Source organism: Crocodylus porosus, unplaced genomic scaffold (genome assembly GCF_001723895.1).
Source record: "Crocodylus porosus isolate Cpor-Errol unplaced genomic scaffold, CroPor_comp1, whole genome shotgun sequence".
In the NCBI taxonomy this organism is placed as follows: domain Eukaryota; kingdom Metazoa; phylum Chordata; order Crocodylia; family Crocodylidae; genus Crocodylus; species Crocodylus porosus.
This window is the reverse complement of record NW_017728931.1, coordinates 55,766,972-55,789,114: the sequence shown is the minus strand read 5'-3', so window position 1 is coordinate 55,789,114 and position 22,143 is coordinate 55,766,972. Positions and strand designations below refer to the sequence as shown.

General features: G+C 39.9%; 1 protein-coding gene across 2 annotated transcripts in view; it reads left to right on the top strand.

The window, feature by feature from the left end:
* The window catches only part of CDK17 (cyclin dependent kinase 17), a 148,965-nt gene extending 127,768 nt beyond the window's left edge, over nucleotides 1-21,197 (top strand). For both annotated transcript variants that reach the window (XM_019545079.1, XM_019545080.1), the window contains exons 7-17: nucleotides 18-132; nucleotides 381-475; nucleotides 1,953-2,015; nucleotides 7,775-7,898; nucleotides 10,409-10,529; nucleotides 11,069-11,166; nucleotides 11,453-11,558; nucleotides 12,140-12,182; nucleotides 15,212-15,302; nucleotides 16,087-16,164; nucleotides 19,405-21,197. In XM_019545079.1, coding sequence (XP_019400624.1) covers nucleotides 18-132; nucleotides 381-475; nucleotides 1,953-2,015; nucleotides 7,775-7,898; nucleotides 10,409-10,529; nucleotides 11,069-11,166; nucleotides 11,453-11,558; nucleotides 12,140-12,182; nucleotides 15,212-15,302; nucleotides 16,087-16,164; nucleotides 19,405-19,442 — 972 coding nt within the window. In that variant the 3' untranslated portion in view covers nucleotides 19,443-21,197. The remainder of the gene's footprint in view (nucleotides 1-17; nucleotides 133-380; nucleotides 476-1,952; nucleotides 2,016-7,774; nucleotides 7,899-10,408; nucleotides 10,530-11,068; nucleotides 11,167-11,452; nucleotides 11,559-12,139; nucleotides 12,183-15,211; nucleotides 15,303-16,086; nucleotides 16,165-19,404) is intronic.
* The last annotated feature ends 946 nt before the right edge of the window (nucleotides 21,198-22,143 follow it).

Here is a 22,143-nt window from a genome sequence, read left to right as displayed (position 1 = left end):
CCCCTATTACTACCCAGGGTACTTATGCAACAGTATATAAGGGAAGAAGTAAATTGACAGAGAACTTAGTAGCTCTGAAAGAAATCCGACTGGAACATGAAGAAGGGGCACCATGCACAGCCATCAGAGAAGGTAAGAAAAAGTGCAATACTGTCTTCTCCACAGTGTGCCTTTAATAAGTATAGTTTTGGACATTTACCTGCTTGTATGCAAGGCTTAACTGTAGTATGAGATCTTACATTCTGAAAGGTAGTTCTCTGAATTACAAAATAATCTAAACAAAAAGCTTGTAAATTTGAATTGTTTAATAATTAATTTACTACTTAGTCTTTTCTGATCCCATTCTTAAGTTCTAATTCTATTTTTTTTTTCTTTTGTAGTGTCATTATTAAAAGACCTAAAGCATGCAAATATTGTTACATTGCATGATATTGTTCACACAGACAAGTCTTTGACTCTTGTTTTTGAGTATCTGGTAAGTATTAATACAATAATCAAACTTTATATTTAGTGTATCTATTTAGAAAGTGTTATTTCTTATTGTAGAAACACGAACTTAATTCTATACTTTTTCTTAAAAATACAAGACTTGGTAGTCTTGCTGCCATGCTTTATTCTTTTTCTTTTTTTTTTTGCATATGCTGCATTAAGTCTGGAAAACAAATATTTTCTTAGCCAAAAGTTAATTATATCATAATATGCAAAATTAGAAACATGGGATTGGAATGGTCTGACTCTAGTCCCTTGTACACACAGGAAACAGTTTATCCAAAGAGTCCTAAGCATTATCCATTCCTGTACCTCATGCAGCAGCATCACAAGGCACATAATGAAAACACACACAAGCCAGCCTATAGCCTGTCAGATAAAAAGGAAGAAAGACTGGCACATCACCAGTGTCCTGCCACTCCAATGGCAGGAAAGTTATATGGGTAATGTGTGCTCAGATCCCAAGAAGAGAACCAGACTTCACACCCAGGCCTCAAAGCAACCCCAACCCCTCCTGACAACAATTTACTAATCTGACTTTGGGAGAAAAATTACCTCCACCTCCCCAAATCTGGCAATCAGTTCCTTTTTGACAAAACAAGATACTCTGCCAGGAGCACCAGCATGCTTACAGTCAAAACTCCCATCCTTCATTGTGGTTGAAAGAAAAAAAAGAGAGAGAGAGAGAAATCCTTCCAGGCCACTACAGTTGATCAGCAGAAGTCTCTGAAGTGTGGGATTATGTAGGCCCCTCCTAAACAGAAATAGTTCATTTTCAGTTTTAACATGACTGTTGTAAATACTTTCAGTCTACATATCACAGCTGCCTACTATTGATCCAAAAAAACCACCTGTCCAAACAAGTTTAGTCAAATTCTGAATTGTTTGGCATTTGATCTTTTTTTTTCGAAGTTGCACTGTAAGTAATTTAATACCATCTAATTCAGGAAATGCTCACCTGCATGAAGGACATGAACTGTAGGAAGCAGTTGGCTGAGAATATAACAGTTATTCACCAAAGCACTTGTATACATAATCAAACTCATGACACTTGCCATTTTAGCCTTTTTTTACTCCATATTACAGATATATTTACTGAGCATAATCTAACTATATCTTTGTACTGTGTGTGGAATCGATTCAGGTAATTAAAAAAATTATAAAAACTTGGTAGTTTTCCATGCAACATGAAAAGGAAATAAACTTCAACCTAATTACCAACTTTGGAGGAGGAAAAATGAATTTAAAATGCAATATAATTAATAGAAATAGCTGGGAGTTTTCCATGTTTAGGTATTGAATCTTGTGATAAAATATCTCAAAATTTTCTGCAGGAAGAAGAGTCTTTTTAGGAAAAAAAATCAAACCATAAGATATCTGACAAGATTTTTGTCCATATGCAGATAAAATATTCACGAAAATTATATTAGCAGTGATGACTCTTTGGTTTCTTTTTTGGACAGGACAAGGACCTAAAGCAGTACATGGATGATTGTGGTAACATCATGAGTATGCACAATGTAAAAGTGAGTGTTTTGATAACTGCTTTTTTTCAGAATTTTTTTTCTCATCATGTAGAAGTTACTTTCTACATTTTAAGGTTTTAAAATTTGTTTTCCACTTAAAGATAAAAAAAGACCCATGTGCTTCTTTGCATCTTTGGGCCTATGTTATTTTAATGGGAAGTTGGATCAAGCCCTTAGGTCAGTTTAGCTTGGTTTTGAATCCTGAACAACAGAGATATCAAGCCAATTATTTTGCTGAATAGGGCTTTCATTCACTTATAACCTTCTCTTTTATAGAGGAAATTAGATCACTCTAGCTAGAATTACTGCACATTTGTCTGCTATTTATTTTTGCTCTTCTTGAAATAGGAAAATAAAATGTACAAGTGCTGCTCTCATCTGACTGCCCAGAGTTTCCCACTGGTGTTTGTTGTATTCATTTGTTAAGACAAGATTGTAAATTCTTTGTGACTTAAGTTCCCTTGTAATATTCTTGTGTAGCACCTAGACCAGGGGTGGGCAAAATATGGCCTGTAGGCTGGATGTGTCCTGCCAGCTGATTGTATCTAGCCTGCGGACAGGAGGTCGTGAACTCAGGGGATCTGGCCTGCAGGCAGGTAGAAGCTCCAGCTTTGGCCACTAGATGGTGTTGGGTGGGCCGTACTGTTTCCACCACACCGGGTGGGAGGGCAGGACTGCTGGCGACATCAGCTGTGGAACTGTGCAAATGCCCCATTCCCCACTGAAACCTGCCAGCTGTTTCTACAGCTGATGCCAACATCCACCCAGGGCTGCTTCCAGCACATTAGGTGGGGGGCGATGTAAACTGTGGATGTGGCCATCAGGTGAGGATCGGGGCATGCTAGAGCTCCGGACAGGGTGGGGATTAGGGCATGCTTCAGTTCTGGGTGGGGTAGGAATCAGAGCGTGCTGCAGCTCCAAGCAGTGTGATCAGGTGGTGTGGAAATAGGGGCAAGAAAGAGAGAGAAGAGTGGCCTTCAAGGGGATACTAAAACTTATGTGGCCCTCCGGCCAAAATAATTGCTACCCCTGACTTAAAGGGGTAGAGGGCTGCATGCTACCAAAGTAGCTCTGGACTTCCAGTTCAAATCATGTGGCCTAAATGAAGTACCTGTAATTTATGGTGGGCTCCAGTTACTGCCTGTCAGATATTTTGTTATTCAACAATTTTCACCCCATGCCTCATGCTTGAAATGTTAGAATTAAGGAAAAAGAATATTCATGTCTGTCTTTATTTGGACATGTAGTTGATCAGAGGAAACTCTTATTAAGCCAGAACTCTGCTTTAAATCTGTACATGTGGCTGGGCCTCATAGTGAACCATGAGAACTAATCCTTTATTTCATCACAGACAATAGAGTTAATAGAAGGCAAAACAGATTATCAACAAATTCATAATAACTTCAAGATAGATAAGACTCCCTTTTAATTTCAGTCCTGGTAAATGGGACATCCCTTTGCTAGACAATGATGCTAGAGATTTATCTGGGATGGAGTGCATTGCCCACCTGCCCTTCAGATGTTTTTTCAGCACTCCAGCAGAATGTATAGTGATGGACATTTGTCAGCAACTTGCTACAAAAACAAACCACGGTACTCAGTCTTCTCCTATATGTAACAAAGCAATCAAGTTGTAGAACTGACGTTGTCTACATGCTGCTACTCTTTAGACCTGCACCTAATACAAGTCAGCAATGAGTTGGCAGTTTTTCTGAGAAGCCAAAATCTTTAAACAGCTATGAGCAGTGTCAGCACTGAGTCCATGTTCTGTCAGTGGAGGTATCTGTTAATAGCTTTGTTTCCACCAGATCTAGTGCAAAGTGTCTGAATTTTCCTGCTCAGACAAGCATGAGCCCAGGTTCCACTTTCTTGTTACAGTGAACTTGAGTCAAAAATTGACTGAATATGAAAACTTTCTTTCACATATCAGTATTCTTTGGATCTTCCTGATTTCTTATACATTTTAGCCACCTTCACACTTACCCTTCTTACAACATAAAAGGTTTAAATGTATGTACAATTGCCATGAAACTAGCTACATTTGTGACTGCTGTTTCATCGCAAAGAATAAAGAGAGAACTCATCATGTTGCACAGTGTTATCCACTTCTGGCTATAACTCTTGCACATTAAAGCTTGCTCAAGCAAAATCTTTAGTCTATTTCCACTGTTCCAGTTTCTGGGATCTGCACAGCTACAATAAGGAGAAAGACTCTTACAACTGTAAAGCATTATTATAGCATGAATAATGGCGTGCGTCCAGATGAGAGCACACGTGCATTTCCCCAGGGAAAATAGCAGCAGCACACATTTATGAGGCTGCTGTTTGTCCCCAGGGAATGTCCCTGCATGTGTGCTCTGGCACAGAGGAAATTGCCCTGGGTGCTGGCCCCAGCAGCCTAACCTGGGATCCTGGAGGCCTCCCAGAGCTCCAGCAGCAGCAGTCTGCGTACATGGACCCTGGCCAGCAGTCAGAGCATAACTCTCTCTGACCAGGCTACAATTTTGGGCAACTTGCTGCTGCCACATGTGCTACTCCACTTTCTGTTGATGCACTTTAATTTTTTATACAAGGATTTCCCGGTATCTAAATTTGGCTCCATGCTGTAAATATGCAGTGTGGAAAACCAAACCGTGTGTGTGGAGTGCTTTTTGCACGAACTCAGAAGCCTTCAAGGCTCTGTAAAGCACCCATGCACACTCATGTGGACACCCCCAAAGAGTTGAAAGGGACTTCATGTAGGCCAACCTCCTCCCCAAATGCAGGCCTTATTCCTAAGCCATTCCTAGCTGTTTATTGAAAACCTCTAGTAAAGGACACTCTGCAGCTTCCAAGGCAGCTTGCTCCATTTTCTTGTTGTTAGTGGAGGAAGTTTTTCCCCAGCTTTTACTTAAGTCTGTTTTGCTGCAGTTCAAACTAGTTGCGTATCATGATCCAGATTTGTTTGTGACTTCTAGTACCATATATTAGAGAGCAGTGCTCCTGTCTCTGTTTAACTGATTTTCTTAGACTCATTCCTACAATCCTGAAAACACTGCTTGCCAGTCACCCACAATGGAATCAAAATCTTCATTGATTTTTTTTTTCTGAGAAAAATGGTTATTTATTGTAACAGGGCAGTTTGCTCCTTGAAGGGTCAGTTGAAAGGCCATCCTGCTCAGTTAGTAGTCCTGCCTTGAAAACTAACAAGTAATTTTAAAATGAAATGAGTGGCTCAACTGAGTAGAAGGTTCAGGTATGACCATGGCCGTTGCAGTAGCCCTTGAAGTAGAGGGCTGATAGTGTTAGCCCAGGATGGACAGAGGTACTGTTATGTATGTTTTGACTAGTTTTACACTGAAGAAACAAATTGTGATGGGAAGCAAAAAAGACTTAGATTTGGATGGTGACACTATTCTGTGCTGGGAAACTACCTCAGTTGCTTTACGTGAAATGACACAGCCGTTTACACTTGCTTTATAATTGTGGTTCTTTAAGGTATTGGACTCAATGTTGATCCCATGACCTAACTCTCCCCCACAGCTTTCAGATTCCCCACCTAATGTGGGCCTTGGGTTGTGAGAGTTGGGAGCAGCTGGGACCCTGCCCTTAGTTCTATGCAATTCATATAGGAGCTTGAGGAGGTACAGGATGTGGCCCCAGTGGATATTGCTATCCAAAAGATTTTATTCTCATGTATAAAGGGCTTGTGCATGTGGGACCTTTGTGACTTCCTAGGTCACTGAGTCAGTCCCCTGCTGTTGCAGGCAACCAGACCACAGAATCCCTTGCATAACTTAAATCACTTCCATCTAAAGGCAGTTACGTCTTTGCCCCATTGCTTCCACTAAAAGGCTTGATCCACAGTAACTGTTACATATCAAAGAAGCACATTTACTGAAGGGTCAGTTACAGTTGTCTTATGCACTGAGATGACATGTCTGTCTCCAAGGAAGACTGCTTCCTACATCACTTGAGGGGTCTTTAGTGGCCACCTGACTGCCAGCCCTGGGACAGCTGCTAAGAATAAACCTCACCCATCTTTTGGTTTGTGTGTGCCGAAGGCTGGCAGTTACGTGGATTAAATGGCTCGAGAGGTCCCAGTTCGTGCAGCTCAGAACAGCAGAACACAGCTCTCAAGCTCTCTCATCCCTGAAGAGCTTGATGGGTATTGAAACACTTGCTCAGGATCCCTCTAAGTTAGCACTAGCTAATTGTTGGGCTTGGGCACACATGGACAAGGTGTGATTAAGCAGGGCTTGTTTTCTTGATTGTGTCAAGGAGGAAGGCAGTATAAATGTATATGCTTATAGTCATGTAACAATATGGGTGTGAGTAGGTGGTGCAAGGCATATTGCTGCATAACTTGCATTTTTAACAAAGGTGATCCCAGTTCCTCTGGTTCTAGGGCAGATAAATCCCATTGTCATACAAGCAAGATAAGATGCAATAGATATAAACTGCAGTGCAAGTGTGTCTGTTATGTGAAGAATGTATTGGTGCTGTCATCTGCTGCAAAAATAATTTGCCATGATAAAAATGTTTATAACAGTTTCCCAGTGTATCTCCAAAGGTTGTGGACAAATGTACCTTTAACCACATTAAAAGCGGAGGAAGAACATGTCCGCTGTTACAACTGTTATGTCTGTATGCTCCTGTAGCAATAGAAGTCAATTAAATCACTGTGAAGTTTACCCTTGTTTCATTCAGGATGAAGTTGGAGCAGTTTTGCTACATTTTTATCAGTAGAGAAGTATGCAGATGTAACTGTTACAGTGTAACAGCAGGTATCACTATAATTTGATGCCTGTAATTATAACGTCTCTTTATACCAAAAGTGCCTAATTCACAACTAATCCGCTCTACAGAAGTATCTTTTCTGTATTTCCAGATCAGTTACCTGCTGTCCACTATAGCTAGCCAGAAGCATCAAGGGTGGGTCTCTCCCTTACCCCCATACATATGCAGGGGTAATTGTAGAGCAGTAATTATTTATAAAATTCCATAGTGCACCAAGCAGGCTGCTTAACACTAGACTTTTTTCATTGTGCAGCTGCTCTTTATGTAAAGCACTAATACTCATTAACATGTAGCTGCTGGTTGTGGTTTGCCAGCTTGAAGGAACAGGAAAAAGTAGAGCATGACTGCATTTTCATTGAGTTATGCAAAGGAAAAAGGCCAGAATTAGACTGGAAACTATAATGTTAGATAATGATACTAATATTCCCCATTGATAGTTCTTTGATTGCTGATGTTTAGAGGTAAAATCAAATTGTATTTTCCGGTTTTCTCCTCTACTGCCTTAGAATAAAATAATTGTCTTAGCTTTGCACAGTGGAATAGAAGAACAGAGTTGCATTTAAAAAGAGATCTAGGGCAGAAGGAAAGGTCAGATTGGTCAGAGAGCATGTTTGGAAAAGCATTAGCGTCGTTAGGTATGCTAGTAAATGCTTATTTAAACAGCTCCTTGATTCTCTTCTGTGAAACAAAATAAATCTCTCTTGAGATCTTTGAGTTAAGTGTTGCATTATAATGTTATATTAGCTGGGTGGCATAAATAGGCCTTACATCTGTAAACAGTAGTTATGATATTCAGAATACATTAGCATGGTAAAGTGACTTGCTATTTAAGAAGGCTTTTGTCTCGCTTGCAATAGAGCAACACAATTGCTCTTCAGTGGCCAAAAACGTGCTCTTGTGGTCAGTGTAACATGCAGCATTATACATTTATCCATTAACCTTTTTAAACATCTAATTTGTATTAATGTTTTCGTTGTTAGCTCTTTTTATATCAGATTCTGCGGGGTTTGGCATACTGTCATAGACGGAAGGTGCTACATCGAGATCTTAAGCCACAGAATCTACTCATTAATGAGAAAGGAGAACTAAAGCTAGCAGACTTTGGTATGGACTGAAATTCTTGCTTTATTTAATGTTTTCTTTGAGTTACAGTATTAAGAAAACCCTGGAAATTAAGGTATTTTATCTGGGATTCTGCAAGGTTGCGAGTTCATTTGTTCACATAGGGAACAGAAAGCTAACCACTGAAAGCACACAATGACATCACTCCTTTGTGTATCTTCAGACTGTAAATGAAGCCAAGATAGTGTTGTTCTGACTAGCATTATATGGCTGGCAAGATCCTGTCTTTGTTGTTATTGCTTGTTTACTGAGAAATGGGAAAACCATACTTTATCAATAGACAGGCTCCCTTCTGCCACTGGAGTTTCTGTGACAGCTCTGATACCTTTAGTATACTGTATCCCTGATCTATCCCTGAAAATGGAAACTCCTGGAAAAAAAAACCATTTGGTGTGAATGCCCCTGTTAGCCAAGCCCCTGGGAGCAGTTAGTACATGTGTTTAAAGTTATGGGAATATTTTTGTTTTTCCAGACTTGTCATTTGACTTTTTGAAAGTCATCTAACTACTTCTGTTTGCTTCACTTCCCTTAGTTAACAGTTCTGTTGTTTAACTGCACTGGGTTTTTGTTTGTTTCCAGCTAAACACTTCCCTAAACTTTGAGAGTTTATTCTGTGCCTTATGTTAGCCACTCTATTATGTTCTCCTCCATCTTTCTCTCTCTGACATTTGAATTAATTATCTTAATATTAAGACAGTTGGGGAGGAGGGTACACAAACAATGTGTATTTGGTTATATTAACTCTCACAGCCATTTGAATATGTTCTATTTGCCATTTCAGTTTTGCGTATCATTTTTTTTGTAGCCTTCTCCTCACTCAGAGCTGACAATGGCTCTTGTACCTGCTTTATACTCTTTCAGTTGATATTTTAAATTAAGGAACTTTTTCCTATCTGATATGTCACCACATATGTCCACTTCCAGTTGTTGTGGTTGTTTTTTTAATTTGTCCCAGGTAACTTATACCATGTTTTCAGAATGAAGTGGTTTGGTTGTAACTCAGTGTTTCCTTCTCTTCCTTTGCCCCCCCCTCCCATGCATTCTCAGCAGTGGCAGCCATTATTAATGCATTTTTGAACAGTAATCAAGCACTTCTAAGACCAACTTTCCATATGTAGGATATGATCAGAATTCTACCCTTCTTCACATTTTTATGGTTTTCTCTAGATATTGATTAGTCCTGTATGAATTTAGTATTGGACATCAAGAAATATTCTACAAACCACTGTTTAACCACTGATGGTTCATCTAGAAAGGCAGATGGCCAGGGGTTGAATGCAGTTATATATTTTTGCTGCAGACAGACTGGTTTCTGTTTCTTGAACTGGAATACAAATTTTGGCTGATACAGGTGGTTCATGGTCATCAAAATGGGAACAAATGTCCACGGAGAATGTACAAAGTTAAGATTTAAGAGTAACTTTATTGCTGTTTTTGCAGCTGGTACTACATACAGTCTTTGTAGGACAGATAGCTGCCTTCAGCATAGGGCCCAAGAAACGCCAATAAATTAATCTTGCAGTTGTCTGATAGATCACTATTGTGTTGTCTAGAAAGGAGTGTTACCTACCTCCTGAATTGCCAAGCAAATAGGGCCTTTTTAAGCTATTGATATTTGAAGGGTATAGCTAGATGGAACAGTTATCATTTTAAGCTGTTCCAACATGTTCTGCCAGCTTAAGCAGAGTTAAACCACTGGAACCTGGTTATATATAACTATCTAGAGATCAGCTAGATGAGAATTTTCATCTGTATGTATTTATATGTTGATGTCAAAATGTTTGTATACAAGGTTAGAACAAGGTATCCTATCATCTGGGTTCTCATTGTTTGAGTAGACTTGACTTTTGAATGATTTGGTAGTTTAAAATGCTATACTTAAGTAGTACAAAATAATTCACATTACAGAATGACTGCACAGTTGCAATACTGAATATATAAATCTAACTTGACATGATAGTGTTGTATTGTATCAGTCCATTATAATGTAATGTTCCTTCTTAGTCTTGTTTGAACCCTATTTAAATAATTTAGAATAAACTATCATTCAAGGGTTGTGCTAATAATTCATTTATAGTCTGTTGCCTGGGTTCATAAACTGTTCTTCTGTTATAATTTACAGCATCTTTCTGTATTGCATTTTCAAGATTCTAAAGAGAAAATCAATTTTTGCAAACCAAAAGGATTTAAAATAAGGAAAAGTGTACTAAGCACCATCATAACTCACATTGGCCAAGATACTTTATACTCAGGGAAAAATGCTTACCTCGTATTTTATCACAGTTTAAAAAGCACGGTATTATTGCTTTCAAAGTTAAGGTTGTTGTGTTGTGAATGGCCAATGTTATTCCGTTCATGTAGAAAATCTTGGTTTTGCATCCCTTAAAACTGGTTGGCTAAAAAAAAACAACAAAAAGAAGCAGAAACAAAAGTGTGTAGAAGTAAACATGATTAGGGGAATCGCATAACTACATTTTGTTATTTTTATGAAGGTTTGGCTAGAGCAAAGTCTGTTCCTACAAAGACCTACTCCAATGAAGTTGTCACATTATGGTACAGGCCACCTGATGTTCTTCTTGGATCTTCAGAATATTCAACTCAAATTGATATGTGGTATGTTTAGTTTTGTAATTTTAATTTTTGCTCCTAGTTAAGTTGAAGTGTTATAACTGTCTGCTAATTCCTGTAACTCAGTATTACTGTATCACTACTCAGAAACTTCAGATGATTTCTGTGGGGTTACATTTAAGATATGCAGTCAGTGGGAGTATTGTTCCTACTTTTTGAAGGCTAATGAAAGTACCGTAGGCTTCTGCATGGGAGGGGGGGAAGAGACATAGCCTTTCTTATGTTCCTGCTGACTAAAATGCCCAGCAGTGATACTGAATATTTACATCTATTGTGATATGGTTGTATTATATTGATTAAAAATTTACTTCAGATGTCAAGTTTACCAGGCATTCCCTGGCTTTGTGTGTATATTTTGCTTAATCTAGGTATTGCATAGGTTTTGTTCAGTAATTGTCAGCTCTTGATTTAACTTTTAATCTCTTATAATGTTTGCACCGGAGAAATATAGTTAATGGCAAAGCTGAATGTTTAGAGTTTATTTTTCACTAATTTATCTTTCTTTTTTCTTTGTGTTCATAAAGGGGTGTCGGATGCATATTTTTCGAAATGGCTTCAGGAAGACCTCTTTTTCCTGGTTCAACTGTTGAAGATGAATTGCACTTAATTTTTAGACTCCTTGGTAAATTTAATATTTTTGATAGTAACATTACTCTTCTGAAAATTAATTTTTTACTATAAAGGACAAGGCTTCTCTTTAATGAGAGGAAGTTATTTTGCATTACATGTAGCTGAATGAAGATGTATAAACATACTGTTGCTTATTTTGTACACAATTGAATCTGTACAGCAAAACTAATTGACAAAAATTTGTTTCTTCTCTGTTTTATGTTACAAGGTCAAATTCTAATTTCTGAGCTGTATTTATAATAAAATCTGTATGGATTTGGCTTCTTCTTTGAATACAGGGACTCCATGTCAAGAAACATGGCCAGGAATCTCTTCCAATGATGAGTTTAGGAACTACAACTTTCCCAAATACAAACCACAGCCTCTAATCAACCATGCACCAAGGTAATTATGATTTATTATTAAAACTTTTATACCAGCAGTGGCTACATGCATTTGTCCATGTGAATAAGTTCCTGTATGTACTTCACTGGTATATGTTAAATTATGTCCTTTAAAAGATCACTCGTCTTTCTGTAAACTGATATTAATGGCTTCTGGCTGAGATTATTAATGTGAAATATACCATCAATGAATATCCGATCGCTTTTCTTGCTACTGTTAAGGAAAATGAGATTCAGTTGCTAATACCTACCTAAAGAAATATTTGTACAGCCAAGTACATAGGGCTGTTTCAGGTGATAGAGAAACAATCCCAGGGGTAGGGTATTTTTGTCCATTGATTTGCCATTTATAGCTTATACAAACTATGTGTTTACAGCAAGTCTTTGAGATATTGGGATGTCCTGTATCCAGGTACTTTTTACACGCACGCACGCACGCACGCACGCACGCACGCACACTCCATATGATTTCTTTAATTCTTAATAATTTTTTTGTTTTGAGATCAGTATCATTTTATGCAATTGACAGCATTTTAACTTTGCCTTTATGAATATTTCCTTTTTTGTTGTTGTTATTTTTAGGCTAGACTCCGAAGGAATTGAATTGATAGCAAAGTTTCTTCAAGTAAGATGCCTTTTAAAATTTTAAAAATCCGTATTTGTGGTTTCTTAATAAGTTGTTAAAACCACCAAATCAATCTATACAGAACTGTACAATGGATGAAGGGTTAATTATGGGTGGCTGAACCAAATGACAGAGAGATTCCAAAATTTGGGGACTGAGGTCTGACTAGTTTCATTTTTCTCTTCCATGCTTTTATAAAGTAATATTTAAATCCAGATGGGTAATTCTCACATGAATTGGTTGTTAAAGCTGACCTTAGAAGACTTACACTTGATAAATGTAAAGAATATAAATAATTAATGAGTCAGACTAAAGCCTTAGAGAAATTGAATGTATAAGGAGAACATTTAGGTAACAAATTACCATTCCATATAGATTATGCAATATGGCTTTGCATGTACAAATTTCACTAATGTCTGTGGCTGTGAATATACTGTTTAGACTGTGTCCCTGAGTTCAGGGAGCAAACTGGGTTGCATGTGCAGTATCATGGGAAGTTATTTTAGGAGTAAGCTGAGTTCTTAAGTTAGGTTGCTGAAGGGTCTGTTCCAAGTTGTTAGTTCTAAGGCGGGAGGTTATAAACTGCCTGCTGTGTAAAACAGTGGGCAGATATTATTCCTATTTAGTTACAGCCTGTAACTCAAAAATCTGTATCAGTCTGTCCCTGGTTTTTTCATCTGCATATACTGAACAGATAGTATTTGGTGCCTGTGCTTGAAGATTTTTCTTGCTTGCACAAATTTTCTTGGTGAAGTAAACACTTCCTTGTTGTTGTTTAAAAATATTACAGAGAAAATCTGGTGACCACACTATTGTAGATTAAGAAAATAATAATCAAGGCTGCTGATTTTCTCTGTTTAAAAATAAAAAATTCTCTGACTAAAACCCCCGAAACCTGCGTTTTAATTTGCTGGTTAAACCCCCCCCCCCCCAAATCCTCACCAGGACCCCTGCACCAACTATGTCACCATGGATTATAACATGACACCGCCAGCAGCACAAGTAATAGACCATGGGGGGCCACGCTGCCCTCACCTCCTCCAGCTGCTCGTGCGCTGGGCCAGGAGGGGGAGTGGAATGGGGGGCAGCGTGGATGGCCTGAGGGGAGCGGTACCTGTAGCTAGGCCATGGTGGTGGTTTAGAGTCCCAGCCTGAAAATGAAAAAAGCAGTGGCTTGTGGCAGGAGGAAGTGAAGAAAACGTGCCCTCTCCCCACCCCCCTGGCCCATTACTTCTCATGCTGGTGGTGGCGTGGTGTGGCCTTACTCCATGGCAGCACAGTTGGCACAGAGATCCTGGCAGCAATTTGCAGTGGTGGCAGCACCAGCAAGTCTTGCTGCCCTACTCTGCCCTCCCCTGCCAAGTCCCACCCACTAGGCTGCTAAGGCAACCCAGTGGCAGTCCAGTCAGGCTGCAGCCCCATGCCCTGCCGTGGGCACACATATCTGGCGGATATGTGCCCCCCACGCCCCTCTGAGGCCTCGCCTATGGCACCTGAGCCTTCCCCAGGAGTGCACACAGCAGTGGGGAGCCAGCCCCATTCCCCTTCCCCCCCACCCCCCCACAAGCTGCTGTGGTTCCCCCTGCTCCCTGGCTGGGCCCTAGGGCTGTGGACATCCACACCACTCTTGAGCCCTGCACGCTGCCCCAGCTAGGAAGCCCCACCTGTCCCACTCTCTCCCTCACTATGTGGGCTCAGCATGAGTCACCACCACTGCCTCAGTCTGCCCCCCCACCCTCCCCCATGTGTCACCTATGCCCCCCACACACTGACTTGCCTGCAGGAAGTTGGGGGAGTTACTTTCCACCACACTGTCTAGGGCTGTATTGCTGGTTCTGTGCATGTGTGCACATGCATGTGGTGCCCTCTGCATCTGCTCAACTTTTTCCCACTCCCCCTAGCCCCAAGCAGCCCCTTACAGGCTGGAACTCTGCTAGCCTGCAAGGGAAATCCTGCAGTTCCCTGCGTTTTACTCTTTTAAAAGAGAAAAATCCATGTTTTTCTGTGGCAAAGGGAAAACCCAGATCCCTGATAATAAGTGTCGTACTGGGTCAGACTAGTGGTCCATCCCTGACTTGTGTTCGACAATGGCAAAAGTAGATGCTTTAGAGCAGGGGTTTTCAACCTTTTTTAGTCTCTAAGTGTACCCGGTGGCTGAATGCCAAGGTGGGGGTGGGTGGGAAGGGATAGCATTTGGTCGAATCCCGAGCTGGGGGGTGGGTGGCATGCAGCCAGACATGGAGCAGGGAGGCAGGGACAGGCTGCCACTGCTCCCACTAGCAGGGCTGGGGCGAGGCAGGGTGAGGGCAGAGGCGGCCACCATGTGCAAGCTTCTCCGCCCTGCAGAAGGGTGCCGCTGCCCTCATCCTGCCGCAGCCCTGCTCCTGGGAGGCAGCAGCGCCCCATCCCTGCCCATCTGTGCATACCTCCTAGGGCCAGTCCAAGTACCCCCAGGGGTACCTGGTTGACAACCCCTGCTTTAGAGGGAGAACGTTGAACAACGTACATCTAGAGTAATCTATTCCCTATTCATTGCCCTTCCAATTGTATACCATCGTTAGGTTAGAGATGCCAGAGCAACATCTCCAACTGTTCTGTGTAGGATATTGTATGAAATTCTTTTTCACAGAAAGGGATAATGCATCTGGATAAAGCATAATGCCTTCATTTGCAACTTTTTTTTAAATCTCCATGCATAAGAAAAGATGTCATCTCCCCTCATGACTGATACTGGCATGTGAAATAACCAAATGTCAATCTTTTAGTTACTGTCACTAGAAAGTGTATAAGAAAATTACATTATATTTTTTATATAATCCATGTCAAGCGGGCAAAAATAAGAGTCGTACAAGGTTTTTAAAATGTCAATAAGTTCATAATGCTGGGCTCAGTAACATGTTGGCATATGTGAATAAAATTCAGGAAAAGTCCCATTTTGGTAGGAATGATCTAATAAAACTGCTTTTTCTTAACGGTAGGTCACTGGGATGCAAAAAACTATCTAAAAAATACTTCTTTTGTTTTAACAGTATGAATCTAAAAAAAGAATTTCAGCAGAAGAAGCCATGAAACATGCATACTTCAGAAGTCTTGGAACAAGGATACATACTTTACCTGAAAGTAAGAATAAAATAGCAGTGTACCATCTTGTTGAATAAAAAAAAAAGTTATCACGAACTATCATGAAGGATGAGCTGTGGTTGAACTCTAAATATGACAAAGATCTTTTGAAACAGGACCTTCATCTTTAAACAGACTGAAAAATGTTTTATCACAAGATGGTTAACTTTCTTAAGCAAAACTCTGAAAGACTCATCTGATACATAAGTGCAAAATACAGTGGTTTTAATATTTGCACAAGGTGTCAAAGATGCTTATATGTGCTTAGCAGAGAAGCATCTATTCTAATAAGCAGTTGGACAAAATTATTTTGGCAATAAAAAAAAATGTTAAAAAATATGGGTTAGGCTTTCGTGAAATGAAATGGAATGGAAAATGTAATATGAATTAGCTGAGTGGTTTTGGCTAAAATATTTTTTTCAGGGAAGATTCATAACACTGGTGGTATGGTTCTTCCCCGAGATTTGATACACCAAATTTCAGTTTGTAACTTTTGGCTAGGGAGATTTGAACCACATCTTGGCCTATGTTATTTACTTGATATGTGTATTTAGGTATATGTATGCGTCAGTTATAGGAAAAATTGACGGCACTTCCTCAGAATATTTTGTTGCTTATTGTGTGTATAGGCACACGCACACTTAGTAAAAATACACTAAGTAGTAAAGTACTCTGAGGGAGTGTTTTCAATCTTTCCTAATAAGTGATTCTGTTCCTCTCTGAATCATTAACTGGAGCAGGTTTAGCCATGTGGATACAAATTAATCTTGTTTTCTTGTTACAGGTGTCTCAATATTCAGTCTGAAAGAGATTCAGTTGCAGAAAGACCCTGGCTTTCGAAATTCCTCTTACCCTGAGACAGGTATAGAAACATGGATATTTTTTTCTCATGGTCGCACTGTGCGAGAGCACTATACACCAAAAAGTATTGTGTTAATGATGAATTGGCATGAATGAACACGGGCAAATATTTGGAAACTTCCCACTCCATTTCCTTCCCCCCAGCCCTCCTTAGAGGCCTTGGGGGCCCATAACCACCTTGGCTGCTTGCAGACATTAGAAAAAATAAAACAAAACCGTGCTTTACTACAAGAAGCAGCATGTTATTTTAACCTGGCTCTGCAGCATCTGTTTAGGTTGGGCACTTCAGTGGGGCATTTTGGCAGTTAAATAGCTGATTGAATCAGCTATTAAATAAATGTCCAAAAAAGTCTCACTAAAGCATCCAATCTATATAGTTGTTGTGTGAGCTGAGTCCAGCTAATGTACTGCATCTCCTGGGCATGCGCTGGGCTTGATGCAGGAGCACACTGAGTTCAAAGTAACGTGTGATTCTTGTGGGGTTTTGGTGCTTTTTTTTTTTAATGCCTGCAAGTAGCCCTTAACTACTGCCTTCCGTCTCCCTTCACCTTGTCATATCTTTACTTATCACATCCAGATCAGTTTTTATGTTATCTTCCCATTCTTGCCTTGGTCTGCCTTGTACCCTCTACCTGAGCTTCCAACATCTGCTTCACATGCCTTCTCTCACCAATTCTCGCAATATGCCCTGCCCACTTGAGTGCAGCTCTGTGCCACTGCCCAGATCACATCTGCAGAACCATTGCATCCCCCCACTGGTAAAGTACACCCCATCAGCTCTGCACTGCTGCATGCCCCTGGCACTGCAGACTGGCCAGAGATCTGTGCTGCTCTGGGTAGTGGCATGGAGCTGCACTCAAGTGGCAGCTCAGAGTTCTGGCCAGTAACCAGCGCTAGGGGCATGTGGCAGTGCAAAGCCAAGGGCATATGGTAACACAGCCTTGTTTGGATGGTGGCATGAAGCTGGGGTGCTGTCCCCCCCCCGCATAGTCCGTATCTGCACTGCATATGACCTCGGCTCCAGGTCCATGCTGCTGGCCAAGCTTTGTGCTGCCACCTGGCCAGAGCTGTGTCACCGCACACCCCTGGCTCCTTGCTGATGAATGACCCTGGCTCTGCGCTGCCTGAACATGGATCCAGGCAGCCGCATGGCTCTGGCTTCTTGCTGGTTCACGACCTCAGTATTTAGTCCTCCTGACATGAGAGCAAGCCCAACTCTAGAGTCAAATACTGAAGAAGTTGGACTTGCTTTCATGTCAGCAAGAGTAAATACATGATCTCATCCAGAAATAAATCTCAGTATCACAGGAATATAAGGATAGGGAATGGCAATGTGGGAAAGGTAGAGAAGTTTAAATATTAAGGAACAATAATCACTAAGACAATCAAATAGCTGAAGAAATCAAAGTGAGAATTTATAGCACTGATATATGCCTCTTGCATTTGGATAAAATAACGTCATCAAAGAAAACTGTAAGAAACCTTAAAATCCATCTTTATAGTAAAGTTGCTCGGCCTGTCTTTTATATAGATGGGAATCCTGGATGCGGAAGAATACTGCAAGTGTTTGAAAACAAAGTGCTATTTGCTCAGGTTGTGCTAAAATCCCTGCAGAGTCAAATCTGGCTTTTTCATATCCAGCTTGTTCACGAGCCATTTGGTTCACAGCAGGCAGCTGAATTAATCATGAGCTGCTCATCTTATTGTTGTACCTGCACTGCTTTTCTCATCAGCTGGAGCTCATCAGCAGTCTTGCACAGCTGATTGGGGAAGTAGCACCCTTTTAAATAAAAGCAAAGAGCTGGGGTAGCTTAGTGGTCCTGTACAGCTGTTTGCTGCAGCTAAATATGCTCCCAGCTCACTCACAAATCCTCATCTTAACAGGGGAAAAAAGCCTAACCCTATGGAGAAACTGGGTTCTGCTGTACATTAGACATACAGAGAAAATGTGTTACTAGAGTTAAGCAAAATAGCATGGAAAATGTCTGCAATCCAAAACGGTCAGGATCTGAATGCTGGATGTCTTACCTGGTTTTCAGCAGAAGAAACACCAAGCACATCACATCAAAGGACAGTGAATGCTGTGGGCTGCAGCAGCAGTAAAGTGAATCTGTGATTAGGTAAAACAGGAAGGGACATGTTAAGTATGTGGACACATGTAACAGTTGAACTGTTCTAGTATGCCACTGATTGGGAACTGGTTTGCAGTTGTCATGGATCAGGGTGTAGGCACATGTACCATGCTCTAGCATTCCAGGTGGAACTGCCACCTATTAGGCACTGCAGTGTTGTGGCTCTGAAATCATAAGATGGGAGTGAGCACCCAATCTGGCATGCCTTGTGATGGGCAAATTGAGGAGGAAAAGCGATTGCACTGATGCTTTGAGGGGTCCCAGTGAGTGGGTGGCCTGTGTTTAGCCGCATGCTTTTAGAGGGAGATGGCAGGATGATGTGGGGCCACAGTTGAGTAAGGAGTGAAGATACTTCTGGTTATTAGGAAGATAGCTTTGATTGAAAAAGGAGTGCAGGGGAACACATGATAAATAATGCCAACAAAAGGGGGGGAAAGAAGGCAATATAATTCTGGCCACATACCAAAGTACCCAGTGTTTGGGGGTGCAGAACAGTGTGATTTAGGACAGCATTTCTCAACGCCAAGATTGTGACCCAAAAGTGGGTCACAAGAATATGAGAAGGTTGCGAACAAACTTTGAAAATGGATAAACAAACTTTACAAAATGGGTTCTCCTGTAAAGGATAAAAATGTTTGAAACTGGCTTTTCCTTTGCAGGCTGGCAGAGTTGCAGCCTGCAAGAGGCTGCTTGGGGCCCCCCATTCCCCACATACACCCCACCCTGCCCCACATACTGGGGGCCTGGGGTGGAGGCAATGGGGTGGGAGTGAGGGGCACTGGGTCGGGACTGGTCTTTGATGTTTACAAATAAGTTCTGGTACAAAAAATGTTGAGAACCACTGATTTAGGAGAGCTAGAAGTTCACAGTAAATCAGTTCAAAAGAGTACTTGATTTTCCTAGTAGACTTTTGAACTCTTTCTCTGTTCTAGGAGTCTTTAAACAGGTTTTGCTGACTTGTAAGACTGGTTGCTTCAGGTTTAAACTGCATTTAAACCAGCTCAAATGTTACATGTACTGTATGTAGGTAACTATCCTGATGTAGAAAGTGTGGGTGGCATGCAGTAAAAATGTGCCTGTTTGTAACAAACTTAAATTTTCTGTTTCAGGACATGGGAAGAACAGAAGGCAGAGCATGCTTTTTTAAAGCTGGAGATACAGATTCAAGCCCAAGCCTATCTTTATCAATCAAGGACTCAGATCTGAAGGCAGTTCTTTCTTTTGGTGGACTTGGAATCTGTTTGTCTGCACTGTTCTCTTCACAGTGGAGTCTTTTTATTTCCAGCCTGCAGATTATGTTTTTATATTTGTTGTCACAGTGTGACAATTTTTTGTACAGTTGGTTTTAAGGTCTCCTCTGCCATTAGAGCCAGTAGGTTACAGCTGTTGATGTAACTGTAGCTGCAATTTTTGTGCAGGACTGAGAAACACAGTGCATTATTTATTGCGGAATCATTGCTGCTAAATAACTACTGTCTGTATAGTTAACACAACAGTTCAATGCCTGAAGAAGTTGCAATGGCTTTATAATATGTGAATGCATCTGTTTCTCTTCATAAACTGTTTTACTGCTGCAGTTTTTTGTATTTTTAAACTGCAGTGTTTCCTGGAATGTAAACATAGCTTTGCTTGACTATAGGTGAACCATCTTTAACGCTCTAAGTTCATGGCACTTACTTCCTTATTTAACATTGGAAATACAGTAGTTGATGTATTATGAAGCATATGATGTTTTTCAAAAGCACCTGATGAGAGAGTTGATTCAAACAAGTGAATGGTTAGTTATTATTTGCATTTTAATCTTGTATCTGTTACTGGTAAATTAAAGCACAGAGACTGAACGATCAGTTTTGTCAGGATTCCTCCGATACAAGATATTTGCATGTGATTGTGCATCTCTCTCCAGATGCAGCAAGGTTCTTTACCTTCTTTTTAACATAATTAGAAATATGGATAGCAGAAGATCAATCACATGCATCTCTGTTTTACTTTCGGAACTGAGCTTTGATTTTACTTTTTTTCTTTACAAAATAATAGGATGACTAATTACAAGAGCATGGGAACAATGTATTTTCCCCCTCTTGTGGATTTCTCATTACTACATTATTCACTTGAAATCAACTGGAAAGATGCAAGTTCATACTTGATAAGAACTCAGTACACATTACAGACCTTTTGAAAATGGGAACTTAGAGGGTTTTTAAGATCTTAGATGTTATCTGTTTACCAATGATAGTAAACATGTTACTACTACGCTTATGCATCTCAGTGAGTATCATAAGTACACCCTTGGTGATGGTAACAGTATTTTTAAGCATTTGTGTTCACCTTTATGAACCTATTTGTTTAGTGCATCTTAAAAGAGACTGTAAATCTTTTATTGGTATATTTTGAAATGGTCATGTAAATCTTTGGCTGGTATATCATGAAAATAGTCATAGATAACTTAATTTTTTTTCCTGACATTCACTGTAAAACATTCAGGGGTCCTATCATTTCTGTTCAGGAAATCTTGTAGTTTATTGTTATTTAACAGTATTAAGTGAATTTTTGTATATTTCATTTTAACTTTATTTGTGAATAGTGATTGTGGCATGTTTGGGGGTGTTCTATTAATATTTCATGATACTGGTAAATTGAACTGGGACTTTTTTATTTTCTGAAAAGAAAGAACTTCATGTGCTATAGTGAATCTTGGACCACTACCGCTTTTCAGCATTTGTAAGCCGGTTTTACGTTACAGAAACCCTTATAGACCTAACAAAACTGCTGTTATTTCTAACTGACAGACCTGTATTAATATTGTACTTTTGAAAGTATAAATATTATGTGGAATTTCTTGGTTTTGTTTTGAAGTTTATAACAACAAGGCTCTGTGTTAAAACACAAATTTGGTGATCTAGTTTTCAAGACGTCAGGTTTTTTAATCAGCTCTATATGTTGCAGTAGTGACTGATCTTAAATTTGCGCTGTTTCTGACTCATAACATTGAAGTAGTAGCAGCAGCGAAGACCTGACTTTTGTGCACCTGATACTGTAGGCGTATTAAATTTGGTATGTTCCGTGAATGTCAGTAATTGTTGCATCAAAAATCAAGAGCATGATACGTTCTTCCTATGGATGGATGTTGTTTCCACTCGTATCAGTGGAAGAGCTGCGCCTATGTCCTAAAGCTAAATATGCCCTTGGGGAAGAAGTGAAAGATTGATGATAAGAATTGTTTAGACTTTTGTACATATACAGTACTGAAACCTGAGCTAGACAAGGCGTTGTGACAAACTTTGTGGGCCTGGGAGGGGAGCTGAAATGTCAATGTTAAGATGCAGGTACCAAAAAAAAAATTTCTAGTTCTTCATATAAGAAGTAGAGATATAGAGCACAATGCTTATGAATACAATAGAAACTGTTTAATATTTTATATTGTGTGCTAATTGCAAATATAAGAAGAAAACAAAATGTGGCATTCTTTGATGATTCAAGGGGCTTTCTATGAACATTTTACCAGTAAAATGATGTATGTATAAAAGTGTAGAAAGCTCTTTATAGAAGAGCCAACTGCAGCTCCATGGTTAAAGATAAGTAGATTTTTCCACTTAAACACAGACTCCAATATTTCTACTTCCCCAACCCTCAAGATTTGACTGGGGGTAGAGAATTAATGTGTTGACAGTTTACAGGTGAACTTGGTTACTAAGTTAGGAGATGAAATTATTTAAAATGTAGCATCCAGTTTCAGACTTTTTATTTTGTCCCAAATTATGCCATTGACCAAATTTTTCCATACTGTTTAAACTCACCAATATGAACTGTTCATAATTTGAATCTGAAGCTTCAAAAGGATAAATATT